The following is a 21250-nucleotide window of genomic DNA, read 5'->3' as shown; positions in this document are numbered from 1 at the left end:
CTAAATCATCTCATCAGGTCTTTATCAAGCCTGACCTTAAAAACCTCTAAGGAAGTGGATTCCACCACCTCCCTAGGGAACCCATTCCAGTGCTTCACCACTCTCTGAGTGAAAAAGGTTTTCCTAATATCCAACCTAAACCTCCCCCACAGGAACTTAAGACCCTTACTCCTTGTTCCGTCATCTGGTACCACTGAGAACAGTCTAGATCCATCCTTTTTGGAACCCCCCTTCAGGTAGTTGAAAGCAGCTATCAAAACCCCCCTCATTCTTCTCTTCTGCAGACTAAACAATCCCAGTTCCCTCAGCCTCTCCTCATAAGTCATGTGCTCCAGCCCCCTAATCATTTTCGTTGCCCTCCGCTAGACTCTTTCCAATTTTTCACATTCCCCTTGTAGTGTGGGGACCAAAACTGGACGCAGTACTCCAGATGAGGTCTCACCAATGTCGAATAGAGGGGAATGATCACGTCCCTCGATCTGCAATTGGTTAGCATAATCTCCACTGAGTAACTGTTTGCACTGGATATTACAATCAGGGAGGAGCAGCAATGGCCAGTCCAGCACACTGCGGAAAGGCTTCCTCTAACTCAGCTCTGCTGATACACCTCAGTCTGAACCTGCTGCAATCCCCTCCCTCCAGGGCTGGGCCTAGTCTGAGCAAAGATCCTGATCAGGCTAACGTGCATAATGCAGGAGACACATGCACTCAGGGTACGGAACAAACCATGAGATTTATGGCTAGATTTTGGTACAAAAAGGCTGAAGCACATTTTCAATGTAAGGGGAGAGACATTTGTTGGCAAAGGGAAAAACTTTGTCTCCTGATCCTAAAGCGCCTTGAGATGCAGCTCTCTGCCCAGTGCGAAATACATACCCCCTTGAGGAGGAAGGTCCATGTGCGGGATCTGGAAGGACAGCACGGCCTTCCTCAGCCAGCCTAGGTGATCCAGTGCGTTCCACTGGAGGTGAGGAAGCAGCTTATTGCCGCCAGGTTCCACAAACTCAGTGACAGGCCAGGACTGGTCAGAGAGCTGTTCGGAGGACACCACCCCAGACAGGAACTGCAGCACGCTGTTATACAGCTCAATGATAGCGCTGGGCTCCTGGGAGGGCAGGCCGGCCAAACGCCTCTCCCTCTGGTCATGGTAGAAGCGCCCGCTGAACTCACGGCTGACCCCATCCTCGATGAACTGCTGGAGGGTCTGGCAGTCGAGCTCTGGGGAGCTGGGGCACTGGGAAAGCAGCCATCGCACTGCCTCAGAGAGCTATGGCACAAACATTGACAGAACAAAGCAGTCAGCCAGGCCATTTCAGAAGCTCTGCTCAATATTAACTAGTGACACTAAGGACTCAGTCCTGCAGCCCCAGTGGTTTCATAGTCCACGGTACAATGCAAACAAATCCCACAGCAACAACTGGGACATTCACAGCAGCAATTGCTAAATTTTGCAACACCATTAATTTACTCTACCTCCATGAAACAACTTTAATTCCCACACCACACAAGGTCAGAGCTGAAAACAGATACTGGCACAGAATCCGTTGGTGACCGTTCCCAACTGATGATTTCCAGAATGGGGTATTGCATTCTGCTTTCCAGGCAGCATGGCTCGACTCTTTGGAACTCGGCCCTGGTGACTGCAATAGTCTGAAATTCCCCACACAGGAAGAAGCTATCTGATAGCAAAGGGCTCTAGAAGACAACAGCATTATGAGATCCAATGGCTGAAAGTTGAACTCAGCCATGGTAACAATGGAAATAAAGGTGCAGATGTTATGAAAAGTTAATTTAGCCACTGGGGCAGATCATCAAAGTTTGTGGCAGATTCTCTGTCACTTGGAGTCTTTAAATCCAGATGGAGTGTCTTTCCTAGAGACACACTCTAGCTCAGGGGTCGGCAACCTTTCAGAAGTGGTGTGCTGAGTCTTCATTTATTCACTCTGTTTTAAGGTTTCGTGTGCCAGTAATACCTTTTAACATTTTTAGAAGGTCTCTTTCTATAAGTGTATAATATATAACTAAACAATTGTTGTATGTAAAGTAAATAAGGTTTTTAAAATGTTTAAGAAGTTTCATTTAAAATTAAATTAAAATGCAAAGCCCCCCTGACTGGTAGCCAGGACCTGGGCAGTGTGAGTGCCACTGAAAATCAGCTGGCGTGCCGCCTTCGGCATCAGTGCCATAGGTTGCCTATCCCTGCTCTAGCTCAACACAAGCTCCTGGGCTTCATGCACGAACCACTGAGTGACTTCTGGCTTGTGTTACACAGAAGGTTAGACTAGATGGTCCTAATGCTCCTTCTAGACTCAGAGTCTGTTATTCTATGTAAAACGCAGATTGAAAGAACAGGAAATGTACTGGGTACATTCTGACTCCTTTAGGCTCTGTTATGGAACCAGCCAGACAAGTTCCCCCTTTCCTCTGTGTGGGGAGGAGGACAAAAGCACCTCTCCCATTCAATGTAGAGGGTACTGGGAAGTGAACAGAGTATGCAGAACTATCAGCTGAGCATGACCTGCACAGGATCCTTTCCAGCTCAGGACGCAAATCCTAAGGAACACTGAGAGTTTCCAAGTACATAAAAGGTTGTTACAAGGAGGAGGGAGAAAAATAGGTCTTGTTAATCTCTGAGGCTAGGACAAGGAGCAATGGGCTTAAATTGCAGCAAGGGAAGTTTAGGCTGGACATTAGGAAAAACTTCCTGTCCAGGAAGTTAAGCACTGGAATACATTGCCTAGGGAGGTTGTGGAATCTCCATCATTGGAGGTTTTAAGAGCAGCTTAGACAAACACCTGTCAGGGATGGTCTAGATAATAGTTAGTCCTGCCATGAGGGCAAGGGTCCGGACAGGATGACCTCTCGAGGTCCCTTCCACTCCTACAATTCTATGATACAAAGGTTTGCCCTTAATCCACCATAACATTGTTTGGTTAAATAGCAGACATGCCCCCTTTAGCCAATATAAGCTGGAGACAGCTGTGGATTATATTATCTGCCAGTGAAGACAGACTCCATATGTATGGTCTCCAGACCATGCGTAGAGGACAGGCAGGAATACTGGCGGATGGGCAAAATGCAGGGGCAGAGTTAAGGTTGGGGCTGGAGCTTTAGCTGAAAATGTTTGTGCTATTTTCTAATATTTTAAAGAACAATATCTTCTGAAACATAACTCTAGCCAAGTTCCGCTCTGGCCAAAGGTTGGTTCGGTAGGAGCTAAATCTTCTGTGCACAAACTATGATAAGGCTCAACTTTAGCAATGGGAAAAACAACCCACAAAACAAAACTCAGAGTGGTAGCTTAAAATGCAGTTATTTACAATGTGGAGAACATTCCTCACCCAATGTGAACAATTAAGGTAGTAGAGACCTTTGTGATAAGCTTTTGAATATTTAATTTTGGAACTACTGCTCCTACCCTGTTGGTGCCTTGCAAGTCACTGACAGAATCTGGAATCTCAACAATAATGTATTCCGAAATCAGCTGAGCTGAAATCAAATCTTCCAGCATCAAACCTTTAAAGGAAAAGCAATAGCTGAAACAGAAGCATTTTTCATTATTCATACACAGACAGCAGAAAAAAAAATGAAGTTCTCCTATTCAGCCTATTCGCATTGAGAGCGGAGATTTACTACTTCTGACAGCCCCATTCTTTTCCCACACTGTAGCAACAAAACATTACATGCAAAGTAAAAGTGAAATCCTTGAAAAAAAATAAAATAAATCCTAATATTTAGTTTTGCTTTTCAGTTTACAGTCTCGTTCCTCAGGCTTTCTGGATTTGTGTTAGAGATCAGAGGATCCTTCCGTCTCACATCTACAGCTCTTAGCCAAATGTTGCATTTGGAGGAACACATTTATTGCTCATTCTCTGCCTTGGGCATAACCCTAAATATTAATAGTTATTTCAAGGCACAGAAAATCACATACCCTCTTCTACTTCCTTCTCTGTGGCCTCTTCTCCCCGCGTAGGGACTAGAACCACCAGAGGTACTATTGGATGGAAAGGCTTTGCCTGAAGGAGCTGTTTCAACTGCAACAAAGCTGAAAGCCAGTAAACATCCTCCTCAGCCACATCTTCACTCCTCACTCTAGGGGGCAGCAGGAGAACAAGACCACTAGTTCCAAGCAGATCCTTCTGTGCCTCAGCCCCGTCAAGCTGCGAGTCACTGAGGGTGCCGTGGGCCACCTGCGCAAGCACAAAGGAGACAATTCAGTTACAACAAACAAGAGGGGGGGCTCAGAGATCAAGCTAGCAATGGCATTTCTGACGGGAGGCTCCTTCCTGGGAACTTCGTGGGAGGGGGGACAAAAGCTTGTAGGGGAGGGAGAGAAAAACAAGCAAGACATTGAATACGGGCACATCATATACATATGAAGTTTTTATGTGATATGTGCATGTATAAATGGGATTTTATTTAGGTTGCCAAGTCAAGCACTCAAAAGCTAGGAAACACCAGGCAGGATTAAAGCTGCCCATGAAACCTTAATTTGGCACCCCTCGTTATCCAATCACAGTAGTTTTCAATTCTCGAAAAGGACTGAAAAAAAAATTACAACAAAAGAAAAAGGAGGAAAAGGAAAGGAAAAAATAGGGAAAACAAAATAAAAAAAATTTCAAACCATTTTTCACAAAAAAATACAATTTAGAAAAAGATTTTTTATCGATAAATGTCTATAAAGTCTGATTTCGCTGTACACGCACACAAACCAATGGGAAAATATTTCCATCCATCCAAGGCTAAAATTTTGAAATATTATGCTGACAATTTGCATTTTAACAATTATAAAGGTTTAAGTCTCAGTGTCTACAGTCATTACATAATTGTCTGTCCACCCCCATTGCCTGAGCCCCCATATTTTGCCACAACTGTGAAGATTTAAAAAGATGAAATTTTTTAAAAAGCTTTAAAATAAACATTGATATTATCCATCAAAATTACAAAATAAAAAATAAAAACTGAATTCTGCTAAACTGGACTATACGGCTTTGAACAGGGTTAAAAAAATGAACTACTGAGACTCCCTGACTGATCCGACTTTGTAAACGGTGATGAGCTTGCAGATGACACCAGACGCTGATAGCCTTGGCAAAGCATTCCTTAGCATCAGAGAGGTGATAGGACCAGCACACAGCTAACAGACTGCTCTAACGTACCTTTACACACAAGTTGACACAAACAGCCCGATCTCCTTGCATTCCAAGAGAGTTAAACAATGCAAGTGTCTGGACTCTCTCCTCTGTGTTGGAGATCATATCCTTTGATCTTTTATCTCCCATAAATTTCGCTTTCAACCAATCCGCTAGTACCCTGTGAACAAAAAATAAACCATCTTTTTCATTTGATATGATAGGTGGCACTGGCACAAAATCTATAGTTAAGCGACCACTCTCCATTGTAAATCCCAATTTTAAGTTGCTTAGAACTTTGCCAAAGTTTACTATTTGGGCTAAAACTTTTCATGCCAGATGTCTGCCTCACATTCGTTTGTTCGTTCGGTCATTCATTCATTCAAGAAAAATCGCTTAGCTGCTTCTGTGAATAAAGTTAGGGGAAAATAGTATCAGAGTGGTAGCTGTGTTAGTCTGGATCTGTAAAAGCAGCAAAGAGTCCTGTGACACCTTATAGACTAACAGACGTATTGGAGCATGAGCTTTCGTGGGTGAATACCCACTTCGTCAGATGCATCTGGAAAGATAGTCTTTGTTCAAGATGGTTTCTCTCTCGCACACCATCCCCTTTCCAGCTTTTACTGGCCAACATCCCACAGGAATATCAGAGAAATCAAATTGCTTGGTTTTTTGTCTCCTGAGGTGAAGGATAAAGATGGAGTGTCTCTGCTGCTTACATTCCCAAAGGGACTGGCTTTGTTTTACAAGTCAGGAAGGCCTCCTGCAGATTCAGTCTCCTGTCTCTCTCTTGGGTGCAGGAACTATGCTAACTCTCTGCCTCAGAATCAGGATAACCCCCTGCTGGCTTCATTTACTGATACTGTAATATATTAACTGAGGTAAACCTACATTCCTCTGTCTAGGACAGATCTCTTAATCACCTTTACCTAGACTAGACAATCTGGTCTTGAACATGTTCTAATAACATCACACAGAAGGAGGTCAGAACTTCACATATAACACTGACACATGCATTTTACAATTACACTAATCACCAGCCCTCAGACGATACCTTAACACAATACCTTCTGGATAAGTATCATGACAGCAGAGTGTTGGGGGCAGTGAGTTGGCTGGCATGCTGAGAGTCAGTGCACCGGATGCCTCGGTAGTAAGGGCTCTTAGAGTCATACATCTCCTGCTAGTGATTGATTCATACAGGGGATAACAGACTATTACTGCTACCATTTATTGGCCCAGGCTGTGAATCCAACTGTCAATTGCAAACTCATTGATGACCATTGCAGGGGTCAATATGGGGTTGCTATTGTCCTACATGATGAAATTTTGGTTTTTACAGTTAGCTTTTGTAAAAAGGTAGGAAATTACATATGCGTTTCATATAAGGGCAATTTTTTTTTTTTTTTTAAACAGGGATGGCAATCAACCAATAAAAAGCAAGAGAGAGTCCTGTGGCACCTTATAGACTAACAGACGTATTGGAGCATAAGCTTTCATGGGTAAATACCCACTTCGTCAGACGTAGGTGCCAGTGGACTCTTTGTTGCTTTTTATAGATCCAGAGTAATACGGCTACCCCTCTGACAATCAACCAACAGAACAGCTTACCAAGGGGCCTGGTGGATTCTCCATCATTTTAAAGCTTTGAAAACAAGACTGGCTATCTTTCTAAAGGATACGCTCCAGGTTCAACCACAGGTTACTGGGCATGACGCAGGAACTGTTGGGTGAAATTGTATGGCATATGTTGTACAGGCGGTTAGATAAGATTATCACAGGGGTAGGCAACCTATGGCACACGTGCCGAAGGCGGCACACAAGCTGATTTTCAGTGGCACTCAGACTGCCCAGGTCCTGGCCACCGGTCAGGGGGGCTTTGCATTTTAATTTAATTTTAAATGAAGCTTCTTAAACATTTTAAAAACCTTATTTACTTTACATACAACAATGGTTTAGTTATATATTATAGACTTATAGAAAGAGATCTTCCTAAATGTTAAAATGTACTACTGACATGCGAAACCTTAAATTAGAGTGAATAAATGTAGACTTGCCACACCACTTCTGAAAGGTTGCCAACCCCTGGATTATCACAATGGCTCCTTCTGGCCTTCAAATCAGTGAATCAACAGAAAATATGACAGAAAACTACAATGAAAGAACATTAATGTTGTAAAGTCAAACACTCCAAGTTAGTAAATGTCAAAATAAAGGTTTCCCATACCACTTTAATTCATCTCCCTTGTGCATATACACTATGATTCCATGTTTGTTCCACAGACCCCTGCCTCATTCAGTGCACAGGGTGGACAGTGAATGGGGCAGAGAGTTGTGAGGAGATTCTGTTGGGTTGAAGGCACTGGACTGGACCCAAGAGAGAGGGGTTCTACTCCCGCTCTCTGCCAGACTTCCTGTGTGAAGCTGGACAAGACTGCATCAAAATCCATACACACCTGGAGCAGGATTAAAATTCTCAATTCTCGCATTTCCTGGATTTCAAGTGCTTGATTTGCAATGTTAATGTTCTTTTAATGTATGGGGTATGTAACAGCAGTCTTAGCGTATGAGGGTATTTATCTATGACAGGATGTGAGGGGTAAGAAAGGGAATGTGGCTCCATCTCCAGCAAAGGGTAAGGAATTTCACCTCTCTGCAACAGAGCTAGAACACATTGAAGATTTAGTTAAATAAATAGGGGACATTCTACTGAACAATATTTCATCCCTTTGTCCGTCATTCATTGCCTTTCTTTCCACCCAGGACATAGGGAGCTACATTTCAGTGACAGTACAAACCCATCCCCTCCTCCATTCTGTCTCCATGACATGCAAGGAAAAGCCGGCTGGCTGGCTCCTCTGCTTACTCGCTGGGATCCTCTGCTGGACATCCTTCGTAACTTGGCAACACCAAGAGCACCTTCCAAAAGATCTGTTCTCGCTGAACTGGAATATGTTCAAGGATCAGTGAAGGCAGATCCAGGGGTGTCCATGCTGCATCACTTAAAAAGAGTGAAAAGTATATGAAAAATAACTAAATATCTTGATTTTTTTAATGACTCTTCCTTTTTGCTCTAAACTAGATTTTAAAAAAAAGTGATTTTTTGCCCTGTTCTGTTCATTCCCTTGGAAGCACCTGGCATTGGCCACTGTTAGGAAACAGGGTATTGGGCTAGATGGACTATAGGTTGTTCTTGAAAGGTCAGTGTGGCTGTTTGGGCAGCTGCGTGCCAAGGGAAGCAACGTTTTGAAGCTGTGAACATTGAATCAATGAATGCAGTTACAGTCTAATGAAATTAAGAGCTAATGTAAATGTTTTCTTAAAACATTTTGCTTTCCATAAAAGAGTTACAAGGACATTCAAAGCAAGGAAGTCTAAGACCTACAGGACTAGATATTCAGACGATGTACATCACCACAGCTCAGCTGACTTCAAGGGCTACACTGATTTACACCAGCTGAGAATCTGACCCACAAGATTTGTCTTGCTTTGTGGGATCACATACACATCCCCACTCTCTCCCCCACTGTGCCTGACGACTTTGATGTTGTAACAAGCCAGGGATTGAAGTTCATATGAAGCCCACAGAGGCAAGTGCCTGTGGGTTTAGAGAATACAATGAATGAGTAGGTTCTTCTGGCATCCTTTCAAACAACATTGAGAAAACTGGCTATTAGTTTATGGCATATTCCCAGGAACCAGTAAAGCTGCCTTTAAACTCACTGATCCAACTTCCCAGCAGCCTATCAAAGTTCTATATTTATTATTTTTCATCCCCTCAATCATTTCACCACTTCAAATTGTCTGAAATTTCACGAGCAATATGGTTGCAAAAGAGAATTTTTTGGGTAAGTTTTGGGGCTAACTGGACAAATATCTTGGGGTTGTTTAAAACGTCATTTACTAATCTGGAAAAGTTTCCTAGCTTTTTTGCCATGTCTCAAGAAGCAGTCTGCTTCCAAACTCCAACTTGATTTATTCTGTTCCCCTCAACAAGGATGAAAGCCTTTGATCATTTTTGTCCACTTTGTTGAGTTAGTTTGGGAGTTACTGAATTCTCTTTTGTCAACCAGAGGGGAACATCACAGAGTTCATTAATTCCACCATGTATGTGCTAAGTTACAGATGTCTGCAGCTGCATGTTAATGACTTCTTAAAATATCCACACGGATTGGCAGGGATCCTGGTTTTAGACTTGTAAGTGCTCTCACTCCTTGGTTTATCTCTGCTCTGAGCAGTGGTATCTCCAGCTACAGCAGGTTTCCAGACATCAAAGTCATAAAGAAATGGCCTCCTAAAACTAAGGAAATTCTGCCCACCTCCTCCACAACCATCATTACCTGTCTGACCTTCAGCTATGGGCTTCAGATCACTATTCTCTCCCAGAGAAGTCTACAGTACTTACCAGCATTTAAACTACAATCCCAACCCACTGAAAACAAAGATCTGATGGTCTTCTGCACTTATGTGACAGGCCCAGAGACCACATCTCACTTATTGCTCTCTGCATATGAGCCACACTAGACTCTGCCCCATCTGCCACTCCACACACTCTCCCAGTATTAGTCAGACACTGCACTCTACAGGTACAGGCACAAGATCAGGGTTCTTCTCTTTTGGAGGAGCCACCCTTCACCCACCCTCCGTTACATATATTCATAGGAGCTAGTCTGAAAAGTCTGCTAGAGACCGATTCACCACTCTGCACCAACATTTTCAGGGCACATAGCATCTTTGTGCTAATGTAGCTTTAATGAAACTCCAACTTACTATAGCAACTGCTGGTAAAAGTACTGAACTTTCATTTGGTGCTTTGTCCTGTTTCTCAGCCATCTTAACCTGGAACAAAGAGGAAGTCTAGTAAGGAGGTATCAAAGGTGCTGATTCCTCTCTATAACACGTGTAGGTCTGCAAGAGCTCTGAGTGCTCATCTGTGCACCAAGCAAGCCAGAACACTTAGGAGACCTACTACAATGGAAGAAGATCAGAGAAAAATTCTCTCTGGGTTTTCAGTATGTTTTTCATATGTGTCTGACTGCAATGTGTACAGCCAGTGTCTTTTTTGTGAGAGTCCTTCACAGGACTAGTGATATAAGCAAATGTGCTTGTAAAACAAAATATATATTGTCAGGAACATGTGAAATTATTTTAAATTTACCTTTTGAAACTGACTAGATTTCAGGTTAGCTGCTTACCTGGTGCAGGAGATTCCCAGATTTCCGGCATGTCCTAGGTTTACAATTCTCTTAGTTAGGTTCTCCTCAGCAATAGGACACTCTGCACTGGGGGACAATGCCTTCAGTTTGTTTTTTGGATCCACACAACAGGGAGCTGCTGGGAAAGCCCTCATTTGACGCTTCAGCTTCTTCCGCGCTGCTACCACTTCTCTCCATCTTTAAAAGAGAAAATATGGATACGCTATACTAATTAATGGTGCTTGCCAAATCTCACATTGTTTTCACAGATTTTCTCTTCAGTTATTCTTCACTCTTAACTTGCTGGAGCTGCTTTGGCACCTTAGGTTTATTAGCAGTTCAAAGCAGAAAAGGAGAGCTCACTTACCTTACAGTAATCTGAGTTCTTCAAGATGTTTTCTCCCTATGGGCACTCCACTGTAGGATGTGCATATGCCTGTGCGCCTTTGGCTGGAAATGGCAAGGTAGCATTTGTAGGCCCACGCAGAACAGCACCTTATGCGGCGAGCGAAGGCATTTAGAGAGGTGTGAGCTCACCACCGCTCAGTTCCTTCTCCACTGTAGAAGACTCCCAAGCAGGAATTCAATGAGATGGGTGCTGAGGAGGTAAGCCCAGGATAGTTTGAAGGACTACACCGCCGAAGTGGGAGCAGGTAAGATGCACAGTGTTTGGCTACGATATGGCTAGAAGACCAAGAAGCAAACCTACAGATCTTTCAGTCAAGCTAAGGACATGAACTGAACTCTAGTAGAACGTGCTGTCGCTTCCTGAGGGGAGCATGTAACCTTGCATTCTATAATAAGCCCTGATCCAACCCAAAACCCACTTAGACAGTTCATGTGTGGAAACTGCTTGGCCTTTCATCCAATCCAAAAATCAACACAAATAGTCTAGGAGAGGTGCAGCATGGTTTAACTCTATTCAGATAGAAGGCAAGGGCCCTCATTACATCTAAAGAATGAAGGCCTGATTCTTCTCTGGAGACCCCACCCTGCCTCTTCCACTCCCCTCCTCCCTCCCCTCCAGCACCTCCAGACGCTGAAACAGCTGATTGGTGGTAGGCACTGGGAAGGAGTGGGAGGTGCTGATCAGCGGGACCCACAAGCAGGCAGGAGGTGCTGGGGGGAGGAGGAAGTTGGTAGGGGGGCTCCTCCTTGCCCCCCCTCTCGCCCATTTCCTCACAAAGTGCAGGCCCCCCCCAAAGCGTGGGGTCTGGGGCCATCGCCTCAATTTGCAGTACCCTAGAGACGTCTCTGCCTGTCTCAGCCAAGCAGCTGCTATGATGATAGCTCTCGTATCTTCTCAATGCATCTTGAGAAGAGTCTTGAGAATTAATGGTGAAAGAAGGGCCATGGTAATCCAAGAACATCTCCTAGAGATCCATTATCGTGACCTCCCTTGGAGCTGAACAGGTGACAATTTGCAAAGAGTTTACCCTGGGTACAGTATATACCAGGTCTGCCAGATGCTGCAAAAGACAGTCCTTGAGCTCCCATTCATGACCCTGCCAGAAGTATCTGCTCAGGGAGCCCGCAATTGTATTCTGGAGGCCACAGACAGATTGCTGATATTTCTATCTGATGGACAATACCCCATTTCCACAACCTTAGTGATCCTGAGCAAAAGGATTTGGATCTTGCTCCATCTTGTCGCTTTACATAGTACATTGTTGCCTTGTTGTCTAGTATTACTCTGAGTGACTTTGTATGACATGAAGGAAGTGTTGGCAAGCATATCATATTGCTCTTAGCTCCAAGATATTGATAAGGTGCACTGATTCCTGCGCCAACCATTCGCCTTGTGCTGTGTCTCCCTATAGATGAGCTCCCATCCCAACAGAGATGCATCCGTTGTGAGGGTTTTCAAAGGTGCTGAATGCAAGATCTTCTGTGGATCTTTCCATCATGTCAGAGAGTTCAACACCTTCTGAGGCACTGTGACATGCTTGGAGAGACTGCTTGTTTGGGGTGTATGCTGTTCTTATGCATATCTGGAGGCATTTGGTACATCTTCATGTTGGGAGTCACATATGTAGAGGCTGACATGTGGCCCAAGACTTGTATTGTTAACAGGCTGCAATGTAATCTTGAGATTAGGTTGGATAGGGTGAAGAATCTTTCTTTGGGTAGCTAAGCTCTTGCTGTTGTGGAGTCTAAGGTAGTGCCTATAAAGTCTATTTTCTGAACAGAAGAGAGTATGGATTTTCTACGGTTAATGCAGAGGCCCAGAGATTGGAATAAGGTTAATGCCCTGGATGTTGCCTCCTGTACCTCTTGAGGTGTCTGGACCCTGAGAAGCCAGTCGTCCAGATATGGGAACACTGCTATTCCCCACTAACATAGACAAGTCAGATTGTAAGAATACCACTCAGAGAATCTTTGTGAACACCCTCAAAGATGTGGAGAGTCCGAAGGGGTGAACTCGATACTGATAGTTATCTTCCCCTACCATGAATCTTAGAAAATGCTTGTGTGAGGGTGGATTCCTACATGGAAGCAGGTGTCGTGAAGGTTGAGGACAGCAAACCAGTCCCCTGAATCTCAGGATGGAATTGTGTTGGCTAGTGTCACCATTCTAAAGCGTTGTGCTAGAACATAGTTATTCAAGTTCCTGAGGTTAAGGATTGGTTTCCACCCTCTGCCTTTCTTGAGAAGAGGAGGTTACTTACCTGTAACTGGAAGTTCTTTGAGATGTGTGGTCCCCATCTGAATTCCACTGAGGACAGAGCTGGAGAATTTGAAAGTTGTCTCTTGGTCCATGCATGTGCCTTTGCTCTGCCTCATGGTTGTGTCTGGGGTGATAAAAAGGGCAGGGTGGAGTGGCCATGCCCTCAGCTCTTTCACCACCACAAATCAAACAGATCCGCAGCAGAGGGGAAGGAGGATGGAAAGTGGAATCCAGATAGGGAACACACATCTCGAAGAACCTTCAGTTACAAGTAAATAACCTCTTCTTCTTCTAGTGACAGTGCCTAATTCGGAGAAGTGTGCGAGGAAGAGAACTGAAGGGTTGAACGAAGGACAGCCACGTCCAATGAGGTGTGTCACAGAGTCTTACACCAAGGCATAATGTACAGTGAAGGCATAATGCACCAAACTCCACGTGGCTGCCCTACATATATCTCGAGGCAGTACATCGTGCAGGATGGCCATAGTCGATGTGAATGCGCTTGTGGAATGGGCTCTCACTGCAAGGGATGGAGACAGTCCCGATAACCAAAAAAAGCATAATGCACCCTGATATCCTCTATATGATCATCTGCCCTTTAATCCTTTCAGCTATAGTGATAAACGGTTTAGGGGGACTTCCTGAATTGTCTTGTCCTTTACAGGTAGAAGGCCAAGGCCCTGCAGAACCCGAGAGGGAGTGAAGGTGCTGCTCCTCTGCCAATGTCAGGCTTCAGAAAGAAAGCAGGTAAGTGTATGGGTTGGTTGAGATGAAAGCAGGATACAACCTTTAGCACAAACTCGGTGTGCAGGCACAGGGGAACTTTGTCCTTATCCAACATGGTTAAGCGGGGAGGGTGTCCACCATCATGTTCCCCAGTTTGCCCAGTCTTGCAGAAGTAACAGCTATCAGGAAGGTGACCTTCATGGAAAGGGGAGACAGGAAGCATGAGGCCAGAGGTTTGAAAGGTGATTTCATTGATGTCAAGAGGACAAGGCTGAGGTCCCACTGAGGAGCAACAGGCTGAATGGTGGAAAGCTTCTGAGGAGACCCTTCCAAAACCTGGTAGTCAACAGATGTATAAATACAGAGTGCATTTCCAAATGGGGGTGGAAGGCAGTGATAGCTGCTCTGTGGACCTTGACAGAACTGAGAGCGAAACTTGACATTTCAGGGACAGAAGGTAGTACAAAAGGAGGAGACTATCCACATCCTTGGGGAAAGGCTACTTTGTGGGGCCCAAGAAGTAAAGTGCTTCCACTTGGCCCAATAGGAACGCTTTATGGATTCTTTCCTGATGCTTGAGAGGATGTCTTATACTGCCAGCGAACAATCCCATTCTAGCAAAGATCCCATCCAAAAACAACCTTCAAGGTGAAGTATCTGCAGATTGGGATGCCTGATCCTGCCTGTTTGTTGCATGAGCAATTCCAGGAAAGATGGTAGGGGAAACAGGGGATGCGCTGACATGTGGGGAAGGTGGAGAAACCAGAACTGGCATGGCCAGAATGGGGCAATTGGAATAACCAGTGCTCTCTCCCACCTGATCTTGTGGAGGACTCATGGCTGCAGCAGTAATGGGGGAAAGGCATAATTGATCTGGTCCGACCAGTGGTGAATGAGCGCATCACTTTGGGAATGGGCATAGAGACCACTTCTGAAGCAGTAAGTGATGCACTTGCTGTTGGAGCAGGATGCAAAAAGGTCCCTGGTCGGAGTCCCCCATCAGGTGAAAATGTCTCTAAGGTGTCATGGAGCTCCCATTTTTGGATGGCCATGAATTTCCTGCTGAAAGAGTCTCCAGTTATGTTCTGAGCCACCAGACAACTGGCTGCCAACAACAGGCACTTGGCACCAATCCCATAGACAAACCGCTTACACATAGAGCAAAGGCAACCTTGTGCCCCCTTGTTTGTTGATGTAATAAATGGTGGTGCTGTTATTGGACATGATGGAAGCAAATGGATGGAAGAAATGCACAACATGCTCTTTGGACTGTCTGAAGGTCCATAATGTTGATGTGCATTCTGGATTCCCCAGTAAAAACTACAGTAAAAACAACAAAAACTATTTAAAATTCTAAAAATGGCATTTTTTTTTAGGTGCATCAGAGAGAGAAGAGGACAGTAGCAGGTCCAACTTGGACCATGCGGTGGTGAGAAGGAATTGAGGGTGCAGTTGGTCTGCCCTGCCCTTTATTGTCTCAGACAAAACCATGAGGTGGAGCAAGGGCACATTCTCTCAGTGGAATACAGTAGGGACCATCACTCGCAGAACCACCAGTAAGTAATTCAAATAAAACCCTCTTTCAAAGAACTTTGGTGGGACCAGTTCTATAGCTCCCAAAAGAAGAGATTGGGCCTCTTCTTTAAAGAGTTCCTTGTGAGAGGGGTTCCTGAAGAGAGGGAGGTGAGGAGGAACAGCATGGAAGTGGATAGAATGGCCCACTTTGACAACTTCCTGTATCCACTTATCTGAAGTAAGGTACCCTCAGACAGGAAGACAGTTGTTTTCCAAAGGTGCGGTGAGGTACTCACATGATTGATGATCTATTGGAGTAGAATACTTGATGCCTCAACCAAGGTGTCAAAAGTCTCTTAGACTGTTTGGGTAGAAGTAGGGGTGGGAGGTGTGCTGATTATAGTAGAACAGTCTCAATCTTTGAGCAGTTTGGGGTCTATAAAACTCTCTTATTGCACACACAAATCCCCTGTGATCACATCATCACTTTGGGGTCCCTGAAAGTATGGAGAGAGGAGTATGTATACTGACCAAAGAGCCCTTGAAACAGAAGGTCTTCCACTGTGTTTTCAACTTGTCTTGAAAGTCCTTAGAATTGGAGCCAGGATGCTTTTCCCATGAGCACCACTGTGGCCATGGACCTGATAGCTGTACCAGAAGCATCTAATGCAGCCTGCAGAGAAGTTCTGATGACCAACTGTCCTTCAGTGATAATGGACTGAAAATAATCTTTCAAGTATACACATTTTAATGAGCATTTGGCACAAGATCAGAGAGTACATATTGAAGTCATATTTCACCATTAAGGCCTGGTAGTTGGCAATGTGAAATTGGAGAGTGGCTGATGAACAGCTCTTCCTTCCCAGGAAGTCCAGACTTTTTGATTCTTTACCTGATGGAGAGGGCCTACACTGAATTTGACAGTCCTTCTCAATGGTAGCCTCCACCACAAAGGAGTTGGGGTTCGGGTGGGAGAAGTAGCACTCTGTTCCTTTGGGTGGGATGTAGTATTTCTCATCTGTCTGCTTACAGGTAGGTGGAATTATGGTAGGTATTTATCACAGGTTATATATGCATGAGATAAGAGTGCCTCATTGATAGGTAAGACAACCTTTCCCTGAGGATTAATGTTCAGGATGTCCACCAGGGAATATTTGGACTCTTGCACCTACTCTAGCAGAATACTGAATGGCGTTCTCTAGCCTTTTCATGAGTTCCTGCAATGTCTTGAAATCACCCGCATAGGAGGGAGGTGGTGGCATCAGCACCTCATCTAGATATGAAGATGAATTTCCAGAGGGATCTCCTCTGTCTGAGGCTCCTCTTCTCTTATACGTCTTTTGATAATGGAGAGCAGCATGGTACCAACGTGCACTGTACTAGAGAATGTTCTGTAGAAGCTGGTAGTTGGTATGGTACTGATGGGTACCAGTGCTTTTTCCCAGACATTATATTAAGTTGCTCACTGCAGTGGCCCCTTCGGTACCAGTAGTCCGACTGGGGAGAGCGATAAGGGAAGGGATGTCAATGATAGTTATAACCTCTGGGCCTATGATGTTCTGGTAGGTTCCCCAGGCCCATCTTCATGCAAGGGGCTCAAGGAGGTAGGGTAATATGGTACCCAAATGGATTCCTGTCCTGAGATCTTTGAGGCCAAGGAGTCGTCCCCTGAACTAAGTGGGAAGGAGAGGCTCCAATATTCTAATCAGTATCAAAGGTTGGAGGTGTAAGCCAATCCCGACATGCCATATTTGTGGCAGTACCATGGAGGTGGAGTTGGTGGATCCTTCTATAATTGGCGATTCAGGCTCATGAGAGATAATAAGATCTTCTGAAGAAAGGAACCTGGAAAAAAAGTGGAGGGCTCTGAAATTCTTCATCCAAAACTAGAGTTGGTACTGGGTGATGAGATGGGCGCTGTTGCACTACTGGGATAGCTGTAGTGTCTTGACTCCTTTCAAAGGGGTGTGAATGGTAGCCCTGCAGGTCTCGCTATTTTGCAAGGGAGCAGACGGTGCCACGGCAGTAATTGCTCCTGTGATAAGCCCATTCAAGCAGGGCTTCTACCTCAGTACTGGATTCCGTCAGAGCCTTAGCGGAATGAGAGGTCTCCTGAAAGCAGGTCTTTTCCAGTAATCTGCCCCTCTTCTTTGTTTTCCTCCTGGGAAAGGAATGCTTCCTTTTTTTTTTTTTTTTTTTTGAGGTCCTATTGTCTGGGGCTGCAGACAAAGCAGCAACACTGACCGAGGCTGTCTGCGACACAGAGGCCAATGAACAGGGAGGGAAGCAGACCCTTCCGCAGCTGACACATGCTCCAATAGCATGAGCTTGAGTCTGGCTTCTTTGATCTTCAAACCTAGCCAGACCTGGCATGTGGCAGGGTTGTGGGACTCCCCCAAACACCACAGGCAGCTGGAATGTCCATTACTGTGGAGAAAAGACCTCTGGTAAGTCTCACAGGCCTTAAACCCTGGGGTCTTGGGCATAACTACTATATTCCAACACAAAATCAAAGAAAACGAAAAGGAAGGGATGGAGCTTTCCCAACCAACACAAAATAAAGTGAAGTAAAGTGAAGGTATATGGAAATAGAATAATTCAAAGAAAATGATCAAACCAAAGTAGTCAAACAATAATGCACAAATTAAGGCGGGAAGCAAAATACAACAGTCAGTAGTCTCCATCTCAAGCTGCAGGTGGTAGAGAAAGAACTGAGTGATGGCAAGATTGTGTATCCCAATATGCCCTCATTCAGAGCACGGGGGTGCCATTCTACACAGGCACGGACCTGCAAATACTACATTCCAGTCTCCACTCAAGAGTGCACAGCTGTATGCACATCCTATGGTGGGGCACCTATAAGGATGTGTACTTGAAAAACTAATGTTGTCCCACAACATGCATTGGTTATGCCAACAGCGAGTCACTCGCTACCAAAAACCTGGAAAGGGTGGCACACACTGACAATTAGGGGGCCTGGTTTTTGCTCTGCCTTGCTACCACTAACACCAACAGTTAAAAGTCACAAGAGCTAGGGTGTTATGGCAGTTGCACGTTAAGGAGCTGAATCCCAGAAGTGAGAATTCTATTCAGATTGCATCTTTAGATAAATACTCTTCTTAATTTCAGTGTTTACTCTGTGCTTGTACAGCATTTGTTGTATAATCCATTTAATTACTTTCCTCTGGATTATAAAACAGCTTCCCTCTTGCTGAAAATAATACACCTTAAATATTTTTTGAAAGGAATTCTAAACATCTATAGGACATGTTACCTAAAAGATGCTTTATCAGAAGTTAGACTTTCTATATGTTAAGATTTCAGGATTGCTATTCTGTAAACTAGAACATCTATGCGCAGTGATGGAAATAGCTACAAGCATAGTTGAGAGCTCTTTTTGTTCAGAATAGCACCAAGCTCAATCATCACTGGAATTTGGGGTCTGTTCCTGCCCAATTCTTAAATTTTCAGCTACTAGTGGCATTTTTACACTTTAGAAATTACACCTGCGTGACAGCATAGGCTTTCATCTCGTCTCTTACATTAAATCAGTTTCAAAACATTTGAGCTGAGAATATAGAAATTTTTTTATTTACAGCCTCCGTCCATAATAAGGAGCACTGACCCTTCCCTAGTAATCTTCCCAGTCATCTTCCTTCACACAATCCACTGAGAACGTATTTCAGATCCAGTGGCTGGTGACGGGACACTAGATGGGGAGGGCTCTGAGTTACTACAGAGAATTCTCTCTCAGGTGTCTGGCTGGTGGATCTTGCCCACATGCTCAGGGTCTAACTGATCCCTTATTTGGGGTTAGGAAGGAATTTTCTCCCAAGTCAGATTGGCAGAGAGGGGTTTTCCCCTTCTTCTGAAGCAGGAGGCACGGGTCACTTGCAGGTTTAGACTAGTGCAGGGGTAGGCAACCTATGGCATGTGTGCCAAAGGCAGCACGCGAGCTGATTTTCAGTGGCTCTCACACTGCCCAGGTCTTAGCCACCGGTCCAAGGGGTTCTGCATTTTTATTTAATTTTAAATGAAGCTTCTTAAACATTTTGAAAACTTCTTTACTTTACATACAACACTAGTTATATATTACAGACTTACAGAAAGAGACCTTCTAAAAAGGTTAAAATGTATTCCTGGCACATGAAACCTTAAACCAGAGTGAATAAATGAAGACTCAGCACCCCACTTCTGAAAGGTTGCCAACCCCTGGACTAGTGTGTCAATGCTGGATTCTCTGTAACCCATCATGGATTTGAAGACTTCAGTAACTAAACCAGAGGTTAAGTGTCTATTACAGTAGCAGGTGAGCAAGGTTCTGTGGCCTGCAACGTGCAAGTCAGACTAGATGATTGTGATGGTCCCTTCTGGCCTTGAAGTCTATGAGACATTGCAGTCTCCCTCACATGCAGGAAAACAGATGGGCCTTGCAGTGTGCCTTGAAGGGTCAATACTCCAGGGCTATTTCAAACTGGGGTGAGGGAATTCCAAAGCTCCACAAAGATGGCCCTGCCACCCCCTGTGACCCTAAGACTCCCTTTATGACTACCACCAAACAGCATATTCACGCTGTTGTCAGAATATTCAAGTACACAGCATCTTGTAAGGTATCATATGTAAACCGGTAACATGCTGGTCATGAATATCAGTGTGTGTTGTATGTATGGGTTGTGTAGACAGAGTTGTGTGTGTGTGCTGGGAATATGTTCATAAAACAAGGTGTGGAGGCAGCTGATAAACAAGCCTGCCGTAGACAAAGGAGTGTGGCTTTACTTGTCTGCATGCATCATGCTAACGCCTGGATGAGAAAACAGCATGGCCTGATTACAAGCAAAGGACAACAAAAGGATATTTGATTCTAAGGTAAGAGAAAGCAAGTTGAGGAGAGGATGAAGAAAGGGCTTGGTGCCTGCTCCCCAAAGAACATACAGCAAGGCAGAGGAACTCTGTCTGGGTTTACTTTTCAAAGAATACATTTCAAAGGTTTCCAGGGAAGAAAGGGGACTCCTCATTTGTTACCCAAACTGATGGACCAAGGGGATCAGTGCCCCGATTCTGTGAACAGCTAATGCTCCTGCTTAAGGGGCTGGAGTTGCTGAGAGCTTGATGTGATTGAGAAAGCTGCTTACGTAAAGATTGGAGCTTGCTAAAGTCAAGTTTTAGATATTAGACACTTCCCATTGTTGTTTTGTTTTAACCACATCTTTTTCTCTTGCTTAGTATCACTAAAATCCAAGTTCTTTATTAATAAACGTATGCATGGTTTTATAAGCCATCTCAGTGCAGTGTATTACAGAGTGGGTCCTCAGCTAGACTGACAGGCTGGTGGGTGCACTCGCTTTGGGGGCAGCAGACTTGGTAATTTCTGTGAGTGTCCAGCAATAAGGAGAAGATTCTACAGAGGAACATTCTTCCTGGAGGCTCAGGAATTGGGGTTTACTGAATGTTACCCACAAGGCAAGGTTAAGATTGGCAGAGTCCAAAGGAGTTTTCTGGGGAATAGGACAAATTGGTGTGGCAGGGAGCTGACACACAGTTTAAGCTCCAGCAAAACTCTCCCTTGTTGGGGCAGTGGGGGCAACACAAGGCTTATGGTTCTTGGTGGCCCTAGAAAGCTTCTCACCCCCTACCCTCTCTTGTCTGAGTGAGCGCCAAGCCAGCCACCCCACTGATCTGGCAATATGGCACAGGGAAAGAGAGAGCTTTTGGATAAGTAGCTCCTGGGCTATTTAGAGCTTTATTAACATCCCTTCCCCTTCTCCCCCGCCAAAAATCTTAAATACTAATCAGTGCTTAATAATTCACCAATGTAAACCAAAAAAAATCCCCTGGTATCCTGTGCTCCTGGCAGGCTATACGGTGTAAAACATGAGCTACTACATTCTGTACCAGCATGAGTTTCCAGATAGATTTAAGCTGCAGTCCACAGAGAGCAGCGGCTCTCATGACCCCTTCACACAGCAAGCCTCTGAGTGCAACCCCCCTTATACATTAAAAACACTTTATATATT

General features: G+C 44.5%; 1 protein-coding gene across 4 annotated transcripts in view; it reads right to left on the bottom strand.

Moving 5' to 3' along the window:
- Positions 1–21250, bottom strand: part of MCM3AP (minichromosome maintenance complex component 3 associated protein) — a 79905-nt gene that overhangs the window by 8955 nt on the left and 49700 nt on the right. For all 4 annotated transcript variants that reach the window (XM_030580710.1, XM_030580706.1, XM_030580708.1 and 1 more), the window contains 7 exons: positions 10328–10525; positions 9903–9971; positions 7999–8133; positions 5160–5313; positions 3932–4190; positions 3419–3516; positions 877–1267 (listed from right to left, as the gene is read on the bottom strand). In XM_030580710.1, the coding sequence (XP_030436570.1) occupies positions 877–1267; positions 3419–3516; positions 3932–4190; positions 5160–5313; positions 7999–8133; positions 9903–9971; positions 10328–10525 (1304 nt within the window). The remainder of the gene's footprint in view (positions 1–876; positions 1268–3418; positions 3517–3931; positions 4191–5159; positions 5314–7998; positions 8134–9902; positions 9972–10327; positions 10526–21250) is intronic.

Source organism: Gopherus evgoodei, chromosome 11 (assembly GCF_007399415.2).
Source record: "Gopherus evgoodei ecotype Sinaloan lineage chromosome 11, rGopEvg1_v1.p, whole genome shotgun sequence".
NCBI lineage: Eukaryota > Metazoa > Chordata > Testudines > Testudinidae > Gopherus > Gopherus evgoodei.
Note: the sequence above shows the minus strand (reverse complement) of the source record. Positions and strands in the feature narration are given on the sequence as shown.